Source organism: Melospiza georgiana, chromosome 3, assembly GCF_028018845.1.
Source record: "Melospiza georgiana isolate bMelGeo1 chromosome 3, bMelGeo1.pri, whole genome shotgun sequence".
Classification (NCBI taxonomy): Eukaryota; Metazoa; Chordata; class Aves; order Passeriformes; family Passerellidae; genus Melospiza; species Melospiza georgiana.
Window position 1 is genome coordinate 27,050,539 of NC_080432.1, and position 21,202 is coordinate 27,071,740.

Consider the following 21,202-nt stretch of genomic DNA (forward strand, 5'->3'; position numbering starts at 1 on the left):
AGATTCAGTGCCCAAATGTAATGTTTTCTGGTTCAGTTTAGAAATCTCTAGGCATAAGCAACACCTTTGATTCGTGGATGAAAGCAAGAGGACATTGCAGGCTGCAAGAAACATGGTTTTAGCCAGGCATTTTGTAGGATGAGCTAAATCCAAATGGCCAAGGAATAGGGTTGAAGTTCTTCTCCATTAGTTAAGAGAGTGATGGACTGTGAGCAATACTTTGCAGCTTTGCTGCTGATGGAGCCAAACACAAACACAAACTGAATAATCTTGTGTGCAGAGAGTCCTGAACACAGCACCTGACCCACACTGAGCATTTCTCATGAGGGCTGCACGTCTTTTTAAAAAACATACACATACCATCAGTTGTATAATAAATGCATACAGAAATCTTTGTTTATATGAACACATCATGTTTCTAGGAATATGTAAACAAATATAAATGAATAAAAAGTGTGCTCTTTGCCTCTTCTCCTACATACTGCTTGAGGCAGCTTTGTTGTTCAGCAGCAAAACAATCAGCAGCACATAAAAGAGGAGCAACAGCTTTATTATCACTTACCTATGGAAAAATAAACCTGGGCTCTGCAAATGTGGTTGGTGTTGGCCTGACCAAGCCGTTGGAAATAATTATAAACGTTTAGATATACTCACTGGTTTCTCCCTGATTTCCCCCATTGATTGGTGGCAGCCTGGTATCCATTTAAAGTGGGTTATTCTCTTTCCACGCTAAGCCTCTCTGAGCAGGGATGGCCATGCCAGGCACCTCGGGCATTTCTCCTTCCCAGTGGCTGCAAACCTGCCCCGTGTGCCCTCAGCAGCCGGGATGGCCCTCGCTTGCTCGGCAGCCACTTCTGTGGCCTTGCCCTGCTCCCCCCTTCTCAGAGTCCTGCTGAGATGAAACACAGCCAAGTAACAACAGCCCTGCACCATCTCCAGCTCAGCCCGGAGCCGTGCAGGGGCTGAGGCCTCAGGGGAGAAGAGCAGGGAGAGCAAGAGGGAGCCTTGGCTGCTGCCATGGCTGCCAGGGCCTACTGGGGCCTGGTGCCGCCAGGCCACGTCCTCCCACCAAATGCGCCAAATCATCTGGAAAACAACTAAAAACCACCAGGAAAAACCCACCCATCCTTGTCCTCCCTTGTTGTGTCTGGATGAGAATGGCCTGTGCCCAAGGCTTAGCAGCCTTTGCCACCCAAAATTGTAAAATTGAGCCATTTTGTTCCTTAGAAACCCCGAGCTCTGGAGATGCCCCCATTCTGTCTCCCCCTCAGTCCCCAGCCACCTCAACAACAATAAACAGCATAATTCTGACAATAAAAGGCATCATTTTGATATGATGTATTTGTATTTACACGGTACATTTTAAAGCAATAGCTACACTGATCATACATATTAGAAACAATAAAAAAAGAAGTTAAGAACTAAAATGTACATCATACACTTGTATATATACTTTTTTTTACACAGAGGTAAAAAGGCTTATAAAAATCAATACAACAGGGTTTTAACTTTTAGTATATAGATACATAATGATGAGGCTTCAGGCACTTTAATTTGTTAACGTGAGCAATAGCTTGGAAAAAAAAAAAAACAAACAAAAACCCAAAACCTTTCCACAACAGGAAAAAAAAATTGGTTAATGTTTTTGTTACCACAGATACAAAAATAAAATCTGAATAATTTCTCTCAAATGATTGATGTCAGTATTGCAAAGCTGACTGGGAGAATGCTACACACTGTTCAGCAGCAGTGTGGAAATTAAGGAGAAATATTTACAAAAAACCACCCATTTCTATCCTTGTGCCCTTACACCACTGCCATCACGAACCAAATAACGTACGCAGCAAAATCTACAAGTATTACAAAAACCCAAGAGAAGAGGAAAGAAGGAGTGGGAAAGAAAAAAAATAAAAAAGAGGGACCTTTTTTTAATAACTTTTATTTTCAGACATACAGAAAGGCTTGGAGTATGTCTACTTAAATAAATAGGGGCACTTCAAGACCAGACAAAAAACTGTAAGATCTTTTTGTAGTGTTGTGCTTTATAGAGAGAAGATCTTACAGATGTTTGTTTACATGAAACAACTTTTGAGAACAGAAATAAAAGGAAAAGGTTGTTTCATTAATTATTTTTTTACGAGGCTGGCTTGATGTTTACTAGACACCATTGAGAGATTTGTCAACTGCTATTAGGCACAAAATATTTAAATTTCATTCAGCAAACCCAGACATATCACCCAGAGTGTAACACTCCATCCCTTTTCCACTATCATTCAATTTTTTTTTCTCCAACTGAAAAAATCCCCTGTAACTGCTATGAATTAAACCTACCCAACTCTATAGTGTATAATAAGCACATTGCATACTTAATTCACGGTTGACTAAAAAGCTGTGATTAATTCTCAGAGGAACCGTTGGGACATTCCACCAAGAAAGAATGGCAAGCGTTCCTTTTACATTTATTTGGCAAATTAATTCTTAAAAAAAAAATCCTCTCTTTTAAGACTGATGTCAATGTGCAATAGAGGGAGGGAAAGGACATGCGCCCACTGGCAATTTACTGCAGAAAGAAATTATGGCAGGAACAGCAGTGCCAGCTTTGACAAGCCAATCCCTAGCTGCCTCAAAGTATTCGGATTGTACTATGCTAGTTAGAGCTCACTGCGCTAAATCTTTTTTTTTTATTTTTTAATAAAAATTATTTGGCTATTCCTTGTAATATATTAGAAAAATACTCTTTTTCCAAGCTAATTACAAGCCTTGTACACAAGACAACATGACATTAAAAAAAATAATAATAAAAAAAATTAAAGTAATATTATCCTGCTGTATGCACCTTATGCATCCACTTGATAAACCTGGGTGGAGAACTGGGGAGGGGGAAAGCCAGGCAGACGCCTCAGTCTGGCTCCTGCAAGGACTCACATGCTCCATCCCACACACAGGCTCACAGCAACGTGCTGACACGTGTGGAAGTATCTGGCAGATTGGGACCGCAGGTCACAGACTGGAAGTAGTAGTTAACATCCTGGCTTTGGATTTTTCAATACCTGCTTGGATTGCTAAATGTTGTTACTACAGTGGACGCGAATGTTCTCATGCTCATGGATACAGAAAACAAACACACACGATTTTCCATATAATCCACCACTTAATGCAGCATTTCCCCAGAATTGCCATAATAGTGCTTTTGACATTGCATTGTTAGTAATTCTTTGCATATCAACATTTTCCTCATCTGGAACCTTAGTGTTTTATTCACAGATCTCTACGAAGAAGTTCCCTTTCTTTTTGGGCAGAGCTCTGAAAACACATTTTTCCAATGTTATTTAGGGAAAAGAGAAAAGCCTAAAATTGAAGTTTCCCTTTCAAGTAGTGGTCTGAAATGATTACAGGTAAGGAGGACTATCAGATTCTCAATGGCTATGTGACTATGGTAACTGAGCCTTACTTTCTGTTCACAGAGCTTTAGGAACAGAGACATAATTTAAGATGTTTGCTGAAGGAAATGACGATGGACCCTAGAAGAGAAACTGCAGCTTAGATGGCTATTTTTGCTTTGGAAAACAGAACAAAAAACCCAAAGAAAACCAGTGACAGAAATACTGTGTTGTGGTACAAGTTTGTTACTAGCACACCTTCTATACATACACAATAGCTTGACGGTAAGTTAAAATATCTTCCAAGTGAGATCTCATTCACTACACCGTCCCATTTCTAGAAATGCCAAAGCTTGCTAACACGCTGTTGGTACCACACAAGCGGAGGCAAGACAGACATAACCTGGAGATGTTCTACAATCCACCACCATTTAAAGCAGTTCTTCTCTCAAACTCATTTTAAATGAAAAAAAAAAAAATTTAAACATGTACAAGACAGTCTGCTTTGATTACAGATTAATAATACAAAAGTCTATGCTGTAGGTTAGTTAGTTAGAACAGTTGATGAGCAAATCAATGCAGTGTGAGCCCCAGACGACCCAATGTAAAGTGATCCAAACTGGTGGTTTCCGGATGCTGTCGGGCACAGTGGCTGCATTAAAGTGAGTGACCTCAGTGCTCCAAAACCAACATGTTCCTTGAACTACAGGAAAAACCTAACACTTTGAATGCATCTGTAGTCATCCAGCAGCTTTGTGTTTTCCACCACAGCACCTGCACATGACCCCACAGTGGTAACAAGCCCGAAGCGGCAAGTAACAGCACATACATGGAGCAATGAAAGACAAGGCGATAAGGGCCATCCACCGGAGGCAAAACATTTCATCACTGGTGTCGCACGAGCAAGGATCTGTATAGTCTCCTTCTGGGTCGGACATACAGTGATAGAGCATAGTGTCTGCGCACCACATACAGCTCACTCGATGGATGCAAGTCTTGACGCGGTCTGGAGCATCCTGGCATTGACCCCGCTTGTTCTCCTCGTGGTTGAACATGTCCCTGCAGTACACGCACCGTGACCTCTCACCATCTTCCTTCCGCCTGGGCTTGAATTTGACAGGTTGAGTCTTTATCACAGCACCCTTGGTATCTTCACCCAGGTCGAAGTCCGAGTTGTCTACGTAAGGATAAGTGTATTCGTGTTTCGAGGCCTCGCTTTTGGCAAAACGTACGTATGAGTCCATGTCATCAGGATCAAAGTTCTTTCCTCGTGCTGGGGCATGGCGATAATCCTCATACCCAGTCATCCAAATCTTCTCCCGAGGATTGATGCGCACTATCTCCTCATCATCATCTGGAAAGTTGACGTGCCGGTAGGATCGTGGTACTGACTGTGGAAGTAGGAAGGAGATGGGGAGAGAGTAAAGATAAATAAGCTCATTTTGCTACTGGTAATCACTGTCTCCTTGCTTCCTGAAGAGCCAATACTTAGAAACTTTATCTTTCCTTCTTTATATGCCCTTCACCATGATCCATCATGGACTTTTTCAGTCTTTGGCTCATGAGGGAGTAAAACTGTCACAGTCCTACACTGGCCTGCGTGCATGTGGTACAACACAGCATGCTAAACCAGTGTTACCTCCCCCTCCCCCTCTTTTTTTAATAACAGGAAGCCATTTAAAGCTAATTGAGAAGGAAATGGGGAGAGCAGAAGGAGGGAGCTGTCTCAGGCATGTGGAGGAAAACCAAACACCAACAGACTCTGGCAGACACCGAGAACACTGGGAAGAAACCTTACTTGTTCTAGATGGTAGTGGTCAGAGCTGTAATGGTCGTGAAGGTGTCCACGAGTGCAAATTCTTCGATGTTCACAGGATGCAGGAGAAGCCAGAGTTCGCACAGGCTGTTCCCTTTTCTGAGAGGAGTTGGAGGAGCTATCTGTAGCATTCTGTTTTAAATGGAAAGGGGGGAAAAAATCGTCATACATTCAGCTGTTACAGCACAGGGCATTAAGAGATGTTTTGCCACTCATTGACTTTGCGCACACCTGCAATATTGGCAACACCTGACCGCTGGAGGCTTCATGAAGTTTCTCATAAAATACTTAAAAGAGGCAGATCTGTTGCCAGGCCATAAAAGCTGTCACCACACACATGGAAAAATAATATGCCATAGCCTGTCCGTGACATATTCACCAACACCACTTGTATTCGCTTGGCATGTTATTTGTTATCCTGGGCATGGTGGGACGATGAGTGCTCACCAGGAGCTACCTCTGAAGAGTAAGGTTAAACCCCGGCAAATGACGCAATCCTGTAGGTCCTGAGGGCTCAGACAGAGCATCTGTGTGCCCAGCCTGTACCCCACCAGTCACCCAGGCTACAAAAATAGTGGCAATTTTGTAACCTTTACACATTCTCCAAACACTCACTGAATTCGAGTTCATCACCAGTTACCTGAATATCAGCTTTCCTTTAAAAACTTCAGGCTTTTTCTTCTTGTTTTGTCACTTTTTTGCCACTCACTATTACTGTGCAATGAATGTTACTTGTATTTTTATACATTCCTGGCTCTCTTTGAGCACTTTCTTTAGGTTAATTAGTGACATCATTATGCAACAATGATCGTGAAAGGGTGAAACATAACACAGTAACATGCTGTTGCCAATACCTACTGCTTCTTAACAATCCTATTTCTCTTCCTGCAGAAACACACAAAGAAGTAGTAATGTCAGCCACCATCTCTCCATAGCCCTTCCTTGGTTAAAACAGTTGCCATACAATATTCAGGATTTTGCCCATTAATTCTATTTATAAGTTTTGGGCTTTTTCATATTACCATGAATCTCTATGGACAGTTGCTAAAAGCACCATCAAACCAAGAGCAGGAAAAAGAGAGCCTCCATGCACAACAAGCAGAACAGCTGTAGCACTGCATGTGCCTGAAACGTTGGTGCCTGAAATAAAAGAAATCTCCACCTCACCCCCCTCTCAGCTAACAAGATGTGCTGCAGCTACAAGTCCATGGTCCTGATTGCCACTGCAGTCATCTGAGACTGCACAACCTCAAGAGCAGAGAAGAATTGTATCAGTAGTAGCAGAAGACTGGTTTTACCTGAAAAACCTTCTCTCCTTGTCAAGAATGCACTCTCTAAATACTATTTTCCAATGAATGGCATCAGACACATTTCTTGCTCCAAGAATACAAGAACCCTCTTTGTGAATATTTGTTTATTCTGAAAACAACACTCTGAAAGACTCTGTCCAAAGGTGAGAACACCTTGAAGCATTTCAACACAAAAACAGATGTTGGTTCTCTTTAACTCTTGCAGCACTTTAAAAGCACCGAACTCCCAACTTATTCTGTTGAAAGCAAATACACAGTTGTTTGCAGTGTGATGTAAAGCCAAGCTGGGTTATCTGAGAGGTATAACAAGCAGAATGAGTTTTGAATGGCTGACTCCCATTAAGAACAGACTTTTAATATGTGTGTTTTAGTTTTGTTTTTTTTTTTTTTAAACAAATACACAGAAGCAAATCAACTCTTAACATAGTTAACAACACCTCTAAAGTGGAACAAATATTCAGGCTGCACCAATATTCAGGCTCTTTTAAAAAAGAGGCTTCATCAGTCTTCATAACTTATTAGACAAAGGCAGTTCAAATCTAGGGTTTAAACCCTTCAAAGCTAATTCTTGTGGACTTAACTTCAGGCCCTGCAATATCTAGCACATTTGGGGACATTAAACAAACAAAAAAAAAAAGGCAGTTTCTACAAATGTTTTGTAATAACATTAAGCTTAAAACTTGTTTGAAAACCCTGAGAAGAGTCAGGACTTAGTTACAACAGCCATATTGGTACTCACAAAAGTACCTTTCCTGCAGAGCTGTATGTGGTGCAGACCAAGATGCTGAGCTGTGATTTAAGGTCTCAGAAAGCCACATACCATAACTCATGGCCCAGGCAGCCCCAGCCTGCTCTCAAAGCTAAACTTCAACTGACATGAAGCAAAAAAGAGGCAGGGCCTTAAAATGGTACCATGGCAGGCAGCAGGACCCTTCAGCTTCAGTGGATCCACAGCTGAGCCCTGCTGGGACAAGCCTTTTGTGGATACACTCCGAGAACATCATGGGTGTTCATGGTCCAAACAATATAGCCTGGGGGAAACAACCCAGTGGGAGGTCATTGCACATACCATCCTGCAACTGCCTCCCTGTCCTGGATGAAAATAAAAATCCCACCCAAACTAGATATAACTCCTTGATAATCTCAGCAGGGCAGCTGGGAGCTATAACCAGCCCTCCAAGCACTGCGCTATTTGCTGCCTCTCTGGGAAGGCAACATTTCTGCAATAGGCAACTGGGAAAGAGCTTGTAGCGATTTCTATCTTGCCTGATTTGTATCTACCTTTGCTATCCTCCACACCTTCTTCTCCCTTTAGACTCAGCAGGGCAACTGAGCCTCTCCTCCACATGTGTTGACACGGCTACAAAACCTGTTTGCAGCATACCAGAGGCTGCGGCGCTGCTCTCCGCTTTCACCTTATTAAAAATCGCTGCATTTCCACATTCAATGTCCTCAGATTAGATGGGCAGTTTGCCAACACAAATACTCCCTCTAAGCACCCAGAAAGGGGAAATCAACCTATCCAAGACTGGGTCTCTGCTCACTCGTCCATAAAGAAGTTTATGCTGACTCCTGGTTGGTGACACTAAAGGCAGTAGCTGGGTGACAAATGCAGTGTCTGCAGAGTTACCTTGCTGACCATCAGCTGGGATAAGCACTGGTTCCTTTCAAAAACCAATATTCCACCAAGGTCCCTCGCTATTTCAAACTGACATAGGGGAAGAGTGCTCTTAGCACACATGAATGCATGGTCTGAAGACTGAAGAAAACATAAGAGGTAGAAAATTCCTACCTCCCAAGCAGAAGGTCACCAGTGAAACCCACAGGCCCCTCACCTGTGCTGCTGGGCACATTCATCAGTGATGTGAGGAGAGAGATGAACAAGATGATGACACAGTTTCCAGATGAAACTTGTTATTCACAAGAATCAAAATGAAAGTTGACCCTGAAAACTTTGCTTAAGAATCTCATAATGCAGAGAGACTTAACATGCTGGATGCTAAAAAACCCCCAAACACAATTAAACCTAAAGAGCAGTGTGACATAAACAACTTGATCTGACACACAGAATGATGCCCTCTGAGCCAGTTATTGCTGGCCAGGAAAGAGGTCTTGGGATTAAAATACGCAGCTCTGTGACAGTGCCCACTTGGTGGTTCAGCAACAGGTTAAAAAAAAGACAACCCCCAAATCACTGCATGTACCTGCTGTGCTGCTCCAAGCTGTCTGTGGTGCTGGCCCTCTCCACCCTGTCCCAGTAAGGGCATTTCCATCATGGCAACCTCACAGAGCCATGGCCAGCCCCACAGAGGACAGGGGATGGCTTCTCAACAACAGCCAACTAAATAGCCTGGGTCTCTCCAGCCTGGGAAAGAGATCATGGAAGGGACCAAGAAGATGAGAAGTCTGCTGAATTGTGAATCCCACAGGAATGTGAGCAGAGAGGGATTATTCTTCTAGTATCCTTTAGAAAGTAAGATCACAAAGCATTCACTGGAACAGGCTCAAATAAGGATCAGGCAGAAGGAGGTACTTCTGATGGTGGCTATAGCTAAAACGAGGTTCAAGAAGCCAGAGGGAAACCCTCAGAAGAAATTCAGTGACCAAGGATTAGAGGCATGATGATGCTTCAGGCCTCTGAAAGTCTACTGTCCTCTCAATGCCCCTCCCCTGCAACTGAACCTGGACTTGGTGACTGGTGAAAATCAGGATATTCTCAAAGAAAAGGTACACTCATCCTCAGCCAAGCGCCACTAAGAACAAATTATGTCAGTGAGGGAAGCAGGGAACAGCTTCTGTCCCCCACAAGAAGACTGGGACTTGGCTGGGATTATCTACCATCAGCATAGCAGGCAAAATTTTGGGGAGGTTGATGAAAGGTGGAAACATGACATGCTTGCTCTAAGTCTTCCAAATACAAACACTCACCTACAGAAATACATCTAGAAAGGATGTGGCCTCCAGACACAGGCTATTTCACTGATGGAAAATCAGTTCCCAAACTACTGAGCCACTGGTCTCTCAGAGAAACACCATCTTCTCAAACCTGTTGAAACCAATCCAGCTCCAGCATATGGTTTTGAGGGGAAACTATTGAAAACATGCCCAATAGTCACAAAAGAGAAAAGAACCCAAGACTAAAAGTTGTTGGAACAGGGAGTCTGATAACAAACTCTGTTTCAACATGCCCTCAAATGCTCAATTATGAGAGATTTGTGCTGCTCATACCAGAACCTTCTGAGTGCTATAGCGGTCACAAACTCTTGTGGTTTCACTGCCTGGATAACAAAATCATTAATCACGACCATAAGAGTCATTTTATAAAACCTGTGCAACACATTTCCTGTTGCAAGTGAGCTGGACATATCTGAGCAAGCACACGTACTGCATGTGTGCTACGGCTGCTTGAAGAAACAGCACCAGGCTTCCACAGGCAAATGATGGCACTGTGGTGATTTAAACAAAAAAGCATGTCCTTGTTTCCCCCTCAGACTTTCAGAAGTGACTCATTAAATTAAAAAACCCCAGTCATTAGTAAAGAGGATTATGTTAATCATTTACTGCAGTTTATTTCTCATTGAAATGGATTTGTTACACAAGAAGGCTAATCAGATACCTAAGCAATAAGCACAGAGAAGCATCTGTGAAAAAAACACGAGAAAAAGCAGACTTCTCCTGCTTCTGAACTGGACTGATCACCTTGCCTCTAATGGCTTCACAGAATAGGTTAACTCTGTGTGATGCAACATGCAAGGCTGACTACAAGAAAGAAGAAAGATTCCTCTCAGAATTATGAAGCAATACAATCTGTGGCAGCTTGTCAGAAATTGGTTGCCAGAGGGAAATTGTGGAGTTCTGTCACTTAAAACTTCCAGAAGTGCTCTCTGCCAGCTAAAGGATTTGCAAGTTTGCTGTGAAAAATAACTGTGGGTCAAGCAAGACATGATTTTTTTTTTCCTCTCTAGAATGGTTAATGGTTGCATGAAGCAGGGGGGAACAGATGTATCAGGATGTTGAACAATTAGCTTTGCAAATAATGGTCCTGAAGGAATCAAAACCCCATGCCAGCCTGGCCTTTGCAAAGCACAAGCCAACCTGCTCTCTATTGCCCCGCTCCACTTTTCCCATCTCCCACTGCATGCAAGCCCACACATCACAACATCTAAGTGGGCCTCCTGACATGCAGCAGAGAAAAGCAAAATTTCACCTTTACCGAAGGCATCCTCCTGCAACAGCCAAAGCTCCCTGCAGCAGCTCCTGGGTTCACCTGCGGAAGCCTGACCATGCTGAAGAAGAGCCCAGTGCCACCCCATCTTTTGAGAAGGCATCCCCACCATTCCCAGGACAAGAAACCCAGCTCTGCTTGGGTTGAGGATGAGCCTGGAAAAGCGACAGCCCAAGAGCTGCATCCTCCCATGCCACAGCCCAACCAGCCCTGGCCGAGGCCTCTGCAGTGAACGGGCTCCCCACCGGCAGCCGGAGCCCTCAGTGTGCTCTGCCCAGGTGCAATCCCTCAGGAGCCCTGGCACAATGTCACTTGACCCTTTGCTTTCACTGGGATATGGGGAGGCACAGCTGTGCTATCAGTCCGGAAAGGAAGAATGATAAAACCGGCAAAACAGCTCAGCGAGCGAGTGATACCGAGCTCTGCGCTGGCCTGGGCCTTATCTACGGAGCCGCCGTTTAGGAACGTCACAAAGAGGAAGTCTGAGAGTTATTTCGGATGCGTGGCAGAGAAACTTCCACCTCTCCAAAGAAATTAAGATAAAATATAGTCTCCCAGAACTCCCTCAGCCTAATCTTGCCAGACCAGAACAAGTCCTTCCGTTCCCCTCCAGCTTTTTTAAATTTTATTTTTAAAGCCTAAAGAGATACAGCACTTCTGACTTTCACAGACAGTGGAACAGCACAAATCCTAGATTTTGTCTCGAAACACCTTTTTCTCTCTATTCAAGACATTTAGAAAAGGGAACAGCTGACATTTTCCATCAACCTCTAACTGTGCCCTGTATACTTAAGACAGTCCATTTCAAAGAGACCTTAGATGATCCAAGTATTAAGAGATTCAGTGTGAAAAATCTTTTAAGATTTGAGACTCCTGTCTCCTAAGCACAAGCTTTTAATTTGTCATGGCAATACAAAACTATGGAAGAAAATGCTTTTGACAAATTTCTGTTTGTTTCCCATCACTGAAGACAAGACAGAAATTGTATTGCAGAAAATTGCTTCCACACATTTTTGAAACATTTTGCCACTCTCATCCACTGGGGATGGCTGGAACTGAATGTAGCTGAAAGTCTGCTGAAAGTCTGAAGGAAAAGCTTCATGTTAGATCATATTCCAGTTCAGTTCAAAGACAAATTGGCTGTACACAACCATTACAATAAGCATGGATTCAGACTTGTCCAACACCAGAACAGGAGTAGAATTTCTCAAATGTTTGTTTTCTAGTTATCTCTGAAACAAATACCAATATAAAGTGCAGACAGCTGGCTATTTTTTACTGCTACCTTTTCTTATTTTAAGTTTTTGTGGTTATAGCTTTTAGTGCCATAAAGATGCTGGTGGCTGTGCTGGCCTGAAGTCAGCAAAACTTAAGGAACATTTATTAGAATTCAGCACACAAGATCATCTCCATTAAACTCCTGCTAAACCCGACTCTGGCATCATTGGGCAGCTCTGCATGGGCCACAGATGTGGCTTAACAGCTCACTTCAAGAAGTGAAAAGAATATATGAGACTTAGACACGATGAAATGACATGACAAACACTCAGATGTGGTAAGGGGGGGAAACCTCAGGGAGATTTTCCTGTTTCACTACTTGCCTCATTCAAGGCATCAGACATGTCTGCAAAAGCAGGCATTTGAAGAGATACAAAGAGAAACTTTGTTTGCAGAAGTCAGAGGAGGACTGAAGTAAGTCAGCATCCCATTTTGCTGGGACTGAGACCTGGATCAGGGACCCTGAGCAGGTCTGTTCAGCATTTCCTTCCCAGGATACCTCTGCCCCTTACTGCAACACTGGGCTAGAGCACTGCTTCAGTGGAAAGTTTTTGCATCGGGTACTTACAAGGGAAAACCAGAATGTTTGAAGGGGGGGAAAAAGCCCAAACCACAAGCCCAGCTTCTAGGGCCAATCCCCCAGGCAGCACAGCAATCCCACAGTACAGTGGTGAGAGCAGGGTGGCTCTGTCTACCCACAAGGTGCTTGTGTCCTCATCCATGTGGGAAGCCTCTCCTTACCAGGACTCCCACTCTTTCTTCATTCCTGAAACTCCTCCGTGCTGTGGCCTGACTGGATTTCTCCATGCTGAGACAAGCTACACTGCTTCAACAGGATCTTTTTACTTAAACCTGGGAACTGTTTTTACTAACCAATTGCTTAAAATCATCTAAGGATAGAGGCCCTTCCCTTTTGCAGAGGATCTGTTAATCTGTTTATACCTTGAAAATGACATTCTGGTGTGGGCTACAGCATTGTTGGATGCTCCAGCATCCAACATTTGTGCTTGTACAGCTCTGCAAAGATCAGCAGAGCCACTTTCTCTAACAATATTACCCGCGTTAGCACAGCTGTCCTCTGCTAAGGCCAAGAGAGTGGCCACCACGGTCTGAACTGGTGAGGGGAGGTGATGGCCACTGCCTCTCTCCCCCATCAGTGCCATCACCTGCTCTGTGGGCACACGTGGGTGCAGGACCACAGGAATGCAGCCCAAAATCACTTTTGCATCAGCTTCCTGGCCTCAGCTGACCATCCCCGTGGTGGCACAGAGGTACAGAGAGCACAGGTCGGGGAGGCTGCAAGGGGAGCTCCTAATTTTCAGGTGCTGACAGGGAACTTAGCACATCCAACACTGCTAAAAAACGTTCCTTTGGCAAGATGGGTAAAGAAATAAAGGAGTGAAGTTCATAAGGGGGAGTTAAACTGAACAGCTGAGCGCAGCTGGGAACAGATGGCTCCACAAAACTCACCATGAATCTCAGCTCTTCTATACAGAAACTTTCAAGGACGGGCAGGGAATAATATAAAGGGGGAAGAAAAACACTACAGAAAACTAAATTAGCCAAGCTAAAAGAATTGATGCACCTAAACCATCATTAATGTCTTTGATGCACTTAATCCATCATTAATGTCTTTGCTATGTATGCTGCAGCTTCTAAATCCAGCAGTGCTCCTCCTATATAATACAACAGGTTACAAAGAGAGGGAGAAAAACTAAGTTAAATGCAAACTTCCCACAGAAGACTGATATGATATTTTAGGAAGTCAGTTAGGGGTCATTTACTCACACAGTTATGAACATCGATGATATTTTAGCTGGAATTTATCACCAAAATAGAATCCAACAGCTGATGCAAACTTTTAAAATATCCTCTTCATATGCACTGCAAATATGTCAGGCTCTGCTTAAAAATGTAATGGCACTTATTTACTTCTGTCTTTCCTTCTCCTCTTGCAGAAAGTGCCAGAGACATATGAACTGCTTCCTATAATCACTTCTGATTTAATTTTCATAAAGTATTTACAAGATACAGGGTAAGCAGACCCTTAACAAAATACAGGTGAGGGAAGGAAACAGGCCTATTTAGATGCAGCTCTTTATAATGCATTTCTGTGCTGGGCAGAGGTCCACTCTGAGCTCCCCAGACTCTAGTATTCTGTTGTTCATCTTCAGTTACTACCAAACACATCCTGGGAGGAAGAGGGGACACCACCTTACAATATTTTTTCAGTCTGAAAATTATGAAGTTTCTTTATGGCTTTTCTTTTGTTCTTTCTTGCTTTCTTTTTTCTTTCCAGGGGTGGGAGGGGGAATCTGTCAACTTAAAGCAAAATCTTGAAGCCTCATATAAAAGCATGTCTCATTGCTAAGCTTTACCAAACTACTCATTTTCTTGCCCAAATTCTCCAAAAAAAGAAAGCCCAAGTAAACAAACAAACAAAAACCCTCCAAAAAAATCCAAGGACACACTCCAGGCAGCCTCAACTCTCTGTCTGTTTTGGTTTTTTTTTCCTACCTGTTACACAAGACAACAGATTCAAATCAGATTTGCCAGTGTTTACACAGCAGGTGGGAATTACAGGCTCCTCCATGAAGAGGAGAGCAACTCCTTGGCCCCACAGTTCCCACACAGCTCCCCTCCTATCACTGCCCAGCCAGATGCTCCAGCTCAGCACCAGCAGCCAAATGCTTTTCCCCGTGCCAATGGTGCAGAGAGCTTTTCCTGCTCGCGGCAGACCTGCATGCCTGGCTCCCACGGGGCGTGTGCCAGGCAGCCATTCCCTAATCCCTCCTGCTGCAGCACAGGAAGCTGTCAGTCATCGCCCTGCCCTGGCCAAGGCTGCCTCCTCCCAACAGTGTTTACACCCTGTGCTGCATCTACTCTGTCTGCCACCTTCACAGGCAGTGCCTGGGGCCAGCCAGGACACCCCAAATCCAGCTGTCCCTGCTGCCTCCTCCTGCCTGGGACACAGCAGCCACTGAGACTGCAGCTTACAAATATAGCTGTCTGCTGAAAGCCACTTCCTCAGGTTGGATATGCAAGTAATGGAAAAGGCCATTTTCTGCCTCTGTCAAATTTTCAAGCACCCTGAAGCCAAAAGAAAGGCCTGTACACTTCAAAGGCTGACTGCACAGCCCAGATTAAAGAGGGAGTCTAATGGAAAGCTGCAGTCATATCAACCATGTATTTTCAAGGCAAAAGCATACATCCGGCCATAACACATCCCCACCATACAGCCTCAGCTATCCTGGCATCTCCTTCCAGTCTCAACTGAAGGATGAACTTCACAGTAGAAACATGAAGGAGAAAAATGCCACAAATCCTAAACCACACCCAAGTGCAAGAACCACCTTACTTGTATCACCAGCACAGCAGAGGCCTTGCAGAAGGCAAAGGATCCAGGGCCAGGGGTATGCAATGAATTTCAGGTGGCACCATGAATGTTGGTGGGGTGGCAGAGAGTTTTTGCCTCCTGCTCAGCCCATCAGCTCCAGTTTCCCTTGAGCCAGCACTTCTGCTTTTCCAGCCCTAGAGCAAGCTGGCTCCAGGAGCTAAACCACCGGAAAAGTATTCGCTTTCTTTTATAGGGCTAGTTTTTGATTCACTTCCCTGGGTTGGCTCAGCACAGAGTCAGCTGTGCTATGAAAAGGGGGATGGAGTAGCTGGTCTCTGATCTGTTGAGACTTAAGATGCATCAGTCAAGCTGCATCCCTCAGCAGTGGTTTCACATAGGGGCTAAAATAACTCCTGGAACCCCAAATCCTGCTCCCTCACATCAACTTCACTCTTGGCATGACTGTGCAGCAAAAGCAAGGTGGGGGAACTGGGCTGGCTGAAAAATAACCTGCTTTTCACAGGCATCTTGACTCAAATCAGGTTCCCCTTACATAATACCAAAGAAATACCCTGGGAACCACAGCTGAACAAAAGCAAAAGTAAAAAAAAAAACATAAAAAAATCCCCCCTAAACAAACAAACAAACAACCCCCTTTCCCACTCTGTTTTACTGTATGTTACAAAAAAGCAATTTACTCTTGGTTGTATTTGTTTCTGACACTTAAAAGGGAACATGCTCATGAACAGCTTGACACTTTAACTCATCATATAGTTTAAGTACATTACTAGACAGCCAAATTATTTTTTCAGAAGACAAACAGGCAGCTAGCTGACTGCAAGAGTGAAACGATGCTACAACACACTCTGATCACAAATTCACCAGCTCAAAACTACAGCTAGAGAGGCACCAGCCAAGTCACCTTTGTACAAGGAATCCTACAGGCAGGTCTCCTGGTGACCCTTTTTATCTTTAAGGTCATCCTGCAAGAAAACAACACCTTCAGCAATCTGAAGATTACTTAAATTAATGCAAGTCAGGTTGTACATAACAAAAATAATAGAGTACAAAATGTAAAGAGCTGGTACACTGAAATACACCGTATCATCATCCAAGCACAGGGAAAGAACAAAATGGGTGTTGAGAAGGAGAAAAGGAGAGGAGGAAAGAAGGAAATCTCTTTTCAACTGCTGGGGCAAACTGAACAAATCTGAATACTTAACTGGTGCACAAATTACAACACAAGTTCTGGCAAGATGCAGCTATAAGGAAACTTCCACCACAGCAAAAGATCAAATTTCCGCTTCCTGCAGGATATATCCCAATCCCGCTGCATGACCAACTGTGTTTGTATGTGGGAATGGTACAGAGCCAAAAAATACACTACAAAAAATGGTCTTGAGAGGAAGAATTGTGACAAGAGAAATTGCTTACCCTCAGCAAAGTAGCTCAACACATCCCAGTCATTGCTATAATTAGCTACATAAAAACTACAGAGCAGTGAGCCTTAGAATATCTGATAGCAATGCAGATACTTTTTGTTTAATAACTTGTTCTTCTTATTTGTAATTCACTTAGAGTGAAACAACACCAAAGCAACGGAAATTCAGTCAATTTGGGAATTGTGTTAAAATGCCAATTTCTGATCTGCAGTAAGAAAAGCATGTTTTACCTATCACAGAGTGACACAAAGACAAAAAACCCCTCATGATAAATACAATAAAGCAATACATAAATCGTGCAAGACCTTTACTCCCCCTCCTTTCTTTTAAAGAAAGCAAACAAACCTATAACCTCCTATCTGCTCCCTTGAGCTCTTCACTTACATCTTATGAATCTGTTATATAGACAAGAATAAATAGATTTTATGTTCTGTGTACCTCCACACCACAGTAATTTTTATATATCCTTCTGTCCAAATGACAGGTTATGACTAAGAGTAAGCAAGGACAATCTAGAGGCTGAAGTACACAGTAATTGCCTCTGCATTTCTGAAGGACTTAAGGAAAAGAGCAGCTGCCTTTCCAGATGATACCACTGTTTCAGTGACAATAGTATTGAATTATCAGTGAGTACAGCCTGCTTGTATTAGCAGAAAGAGCAAGAAAATAAATGGGTTAATTTCCAGCACCACTTGAAAGAAACAAGAGATCCTGAAAGAAAGGGAGAAATACAACACTAGAAAATAAACCTGACAGCCAGAGAAAAAACTTTCCACTTGACCTTCCCTACTGAAAAATCTCTTTCAGCATTGGTAACCATTCCCATTGAGTGATGTAAATTTGTGTGGGCAAAGTTAACCTGAAGGCAGGAAAAAGCCCCAAACAAATAAAAAGCAGCTAGCCTTAAAACTGGTGGATAGTCAGGATCTTTTCAGATTTTTGAGGGAAGGATTTGAGCCTGCTGGTTTTTCTGTGTGTGAATTTCTCTCTTCTTGGCAAGTACTTTTTTTTTCCTTTAAAATCTGAATTAGAATAGCTGTGGTTTACAATGCAAGCCCAAAATCCAGACATCAGAGGATGTGGCTAGCAGCAATGAACCCTTTGGCTGCTCACACAGAGCACAGCTGGCTGCTGGGCAGGAAGAAGAACAGAAGGCAGGCCATCATGTCCTGTCACTGCAACCATCTCCCTGTCGGTCTGCTCAGCCTCACGGAGCAAACAAGGTGGATCCGCTCGAGGTGACAACCCCATCATTCCCACAGCGAGCTCTGTGCCTCCAAAATGCATTTCCCCCTTCGGCTGTTCGAGGATGGCATTAAGAAAAAAGGAAACTGCAAGCTCTTGTGGCTCCTCAGTCTCTGAGCTCAACTTTTGACGGAAACATATCTCACAACTCAGTGCTGATCTACTCTCAGCAACATCATTTTCCACAGAGGGCTGGGATGACAGATGCTCCAGCATCCCACAGAACTTATGAATATATTCCAAAGTATTTGGACTGGGTTTACTGTCCACTTTAAAAAAAAAAAGCCACAGTTGTTCTTTAAAAGAACCATCTGAATGTGAAATGACCAAGCCAGCAAGAAAAATTAGATTTAGTGTTTATCTAGCAAATATAAATCTTCTAAATTTTAATAGTGAGGCTGTAACATGCTTGAGGCCCAGATGGGAAATGAAAGAAGACAAAAGGTTTCAAGGAAAGGCAGCAGGGATAAATCTGTTTTTTTAATTAGGAAAGCAGAAGAGATGGAAGGGGGACTGTAATGCAAATATCTGCCCCAATATGCACTGTTGTGGTGGAGAACAGGTAATTGTGTCTGTCTCTGAAATGACTGTCAGCAGTGTCCAAGCCACATAACAAACTTCCCAAGTCAAACACCCCCAAGGACAGGAATCCATGTTCTGACAAGAAAAAGGCACAAGGGGCAAAGGATTGCTCCAAACACACAACTTTGTAGTGAAAACATGAGCCTGAAGACTTCTGCTGGAAGTCCAGGAAGAAAAGCAGCGTCAGCAAGATCTGTCTGTATCACCTTAGTGAAGCATAAGAGTATTTCTCCCTTCTTCCAGTTGGGGAACCAAGATAAGTAAGCTTTTAGCCAGGAGCCAACAAGAGAAGCAATGGATTGAGTGCGTGCACCTTGAAACACAATTCTGCTGCTCAACCATGCACCTCTAGATCATGCCTGCTCGATCTGCCAAACTCTCCAGGTAACACACTGAACAAAAAATAGGGTTTTTTAAAAAAAATTTGTTGATTATATAAAATACATGGGATTTTAACATGAATGTCACACTTGAGTTTTGCTGTGCTCTCCCTTATATTTCCCTTAAAGCTCAAGGAGACTGCAGTCATTTTTAGAGTCACAAACCAGAACAACCATGGGAGCTGCTGCTCCTTCTGCCAGTGGGTGTCTTTTCTTTAGCACTAAAGCAGGCACAAGGCTGCAGATTTATCTGGAAAACACATGAGTGATGTTTCAGCTGAACTGGTCATAAGGTTTCAGAACAAACACCTCTGCTTTTTCAGATGGGATGCTAAAAGAGGCCATTTCAGGCACTCTGCAGACTCTGGAAGACATTGACCTTTTTTCCTTGGAATCAATTCACAATTTTAACTTCGTGGTCATGTGGGATTATTATCTGTAATTGAAAGTAAAAGTGTAGATTAGGAAAAAAAAATTTACACAAGAACTCAATTATATGGCAAATTCCGTGGCTGAGGAATTACAGAATACATTCAGTCCATATTAAACCCTATTTCTGAACTGAATGTTAAAGAAGGCTGAAGATGCAGGCTGGATGGATGAAGACAAACAGAACAATCTCAGCCTGTTGCAAGGACAGTGTTTCCCCAGTGGAGACAGAACGGATGGCCAGTCTTACTCAGATTCCATCTCTTGAGAGGACGATTTATAATGTACAAGACAGAAGAAATTTATTTGCTAACATATGGAAAACATTTATGGGCTCTTTGGAGGATCTGAAACTCAAGAAACACAACTACGTATTGTTAAAACTCCTAAATGGAGATTTCGTTTTAGAAATAAGCATTTTTCAACTCGAGGCTGTGACATTTAGCTCTATACACTGTTGTTTCCTGCCCTGTCAGGTATGAATTTCAGAACAGGTTGTTTGCTGTAGGTCTAAGCCACAGGAGAACTATTAGCTGGCAAAGTCCTGTTTTTAAGGATATAACCCATGGGGATATATGGGGTTCAGAAAGATGGATGGGGAGTGTTTGCCATAGGGATGGGGCAGGATACTGCTGCCCAAGTTATCACCTTGGCTCTGCAAATTACATTTATGGCAGGAGACAAGACTACTGACACCCAGTGAATGCTCCCACAGCCACAGCTGCAGATTATTCAAAACAAAAAAAAAGTCCACCTTCTGATACAAGAAAATGATGCTCCACTAAGCCACACAAGGTGACAGCCCACAGGAGAGCTCCATCTCCACCTTGGAAGAAGTACCCTGCTGGATGCCTGGAAGGGCTGCAGGCTGGCTGAGGAATAAGCAGAACGGACGATGCACACATGGAACCACGCACATCCCACGCAGCCACACTGGAGCTAACAGGAGCAGGGGCTTTATAGAAGCCCAGCATCAATCAACAGCCAAGAGCTGTGTTGGGGTCAGGGCTTGTATGGAATGAGGGGGGTGTTCTACATCTGGGGGCATTATGCTGGTGCAAACATCTGTGCATGATGAAGTCAGGGTGGCCGGCCACAAAGCAGCCTCAGAAATGTGAAGTTTTGGACCCGCTGTGCTTGAACAGATTGAAACACCTTCAAGAAGAGCAGGACCTCGGGCCAAATATTGAGGCAGCAGTGCAGCAGCAATGGCTGAGGTTTTCAGAGACGGGTAAATGACTGATTAAATGACTCAATCATGCAGATACTTTTGAAAATTCTGCCGCACGCAGTTAAGTTTATTCATGCATGTGTGGGAGAGGGGGAGGATTGTGAAGATTTTAATAACTACCTTAGGAAATAAAAAAGAATAAATGTATTTTCTCTTTAAAACAGAGAAAAAACCAAACACAAAAAATCCACTGCTGTGGCTGAAAAGAGTTTACAGAAAGCTGCAGAGAAGTTTTGTGTGAAAGGATGACCAAATGGACTACGATACACAAGTCAAAAATACATGCAAAAAAAGAATGGAACAGAAGGGTAAAAATAAAACATTTCACAGCCCTACCAATTTCTTACAGTTTTAAACTGCTCTGTGCTTCAGTATGTTATTTCTGGCTTATGCAGTCTTCATACTTCACCATAACCTACCAGATAAATAGGAAGTTGAGATCTTTGAAGAACTTAAGGACTGCGGGAAAAGGAAAGATTTCATCCCAGAAAAACAAAGACATATTGGGGAAGGAGATGTCCCCAGAGCCTTATTTTTGGAGTATGAC

The 21,202-nt window shown here is 43.2% G+C and overlaps 1 protein-coding gene across 2 annotated transcripts in view; it reads right to left on the minus strand.

The window, feature by feature from the left end:
• Positions 1 to 1,323: 1,323 nt before the first annotated feature.
• SPRED2 (sprouty related EVH1 domain containing 2) overlaps positions 1,324 to 21,202 on the minus strand; it is a 59,118-nt gene continuing 39,239 nt past the window's right edge. For both annotated transcript variants that reach the window (XM_058019785.1, XM_058019786.1), the window contains exons 5-6: positions 5,179 to 5,328; positions 1,324 to 4,771 (exon numbers count right to left, since the gene is read on the minus strand). In XM_058019785.1, the coding sequence (XP_057875768.1) occupies positions 4,121 to 4,771; positions 5,179 to 5,328 (801 nt within the window). In that variant the 3' untranslated portion in view covers positions 1,324 to 4,120. The remainder of the gene's footprint in view (positions 4,772 to 5,178; positions 5,329 to 21,202) is intronic.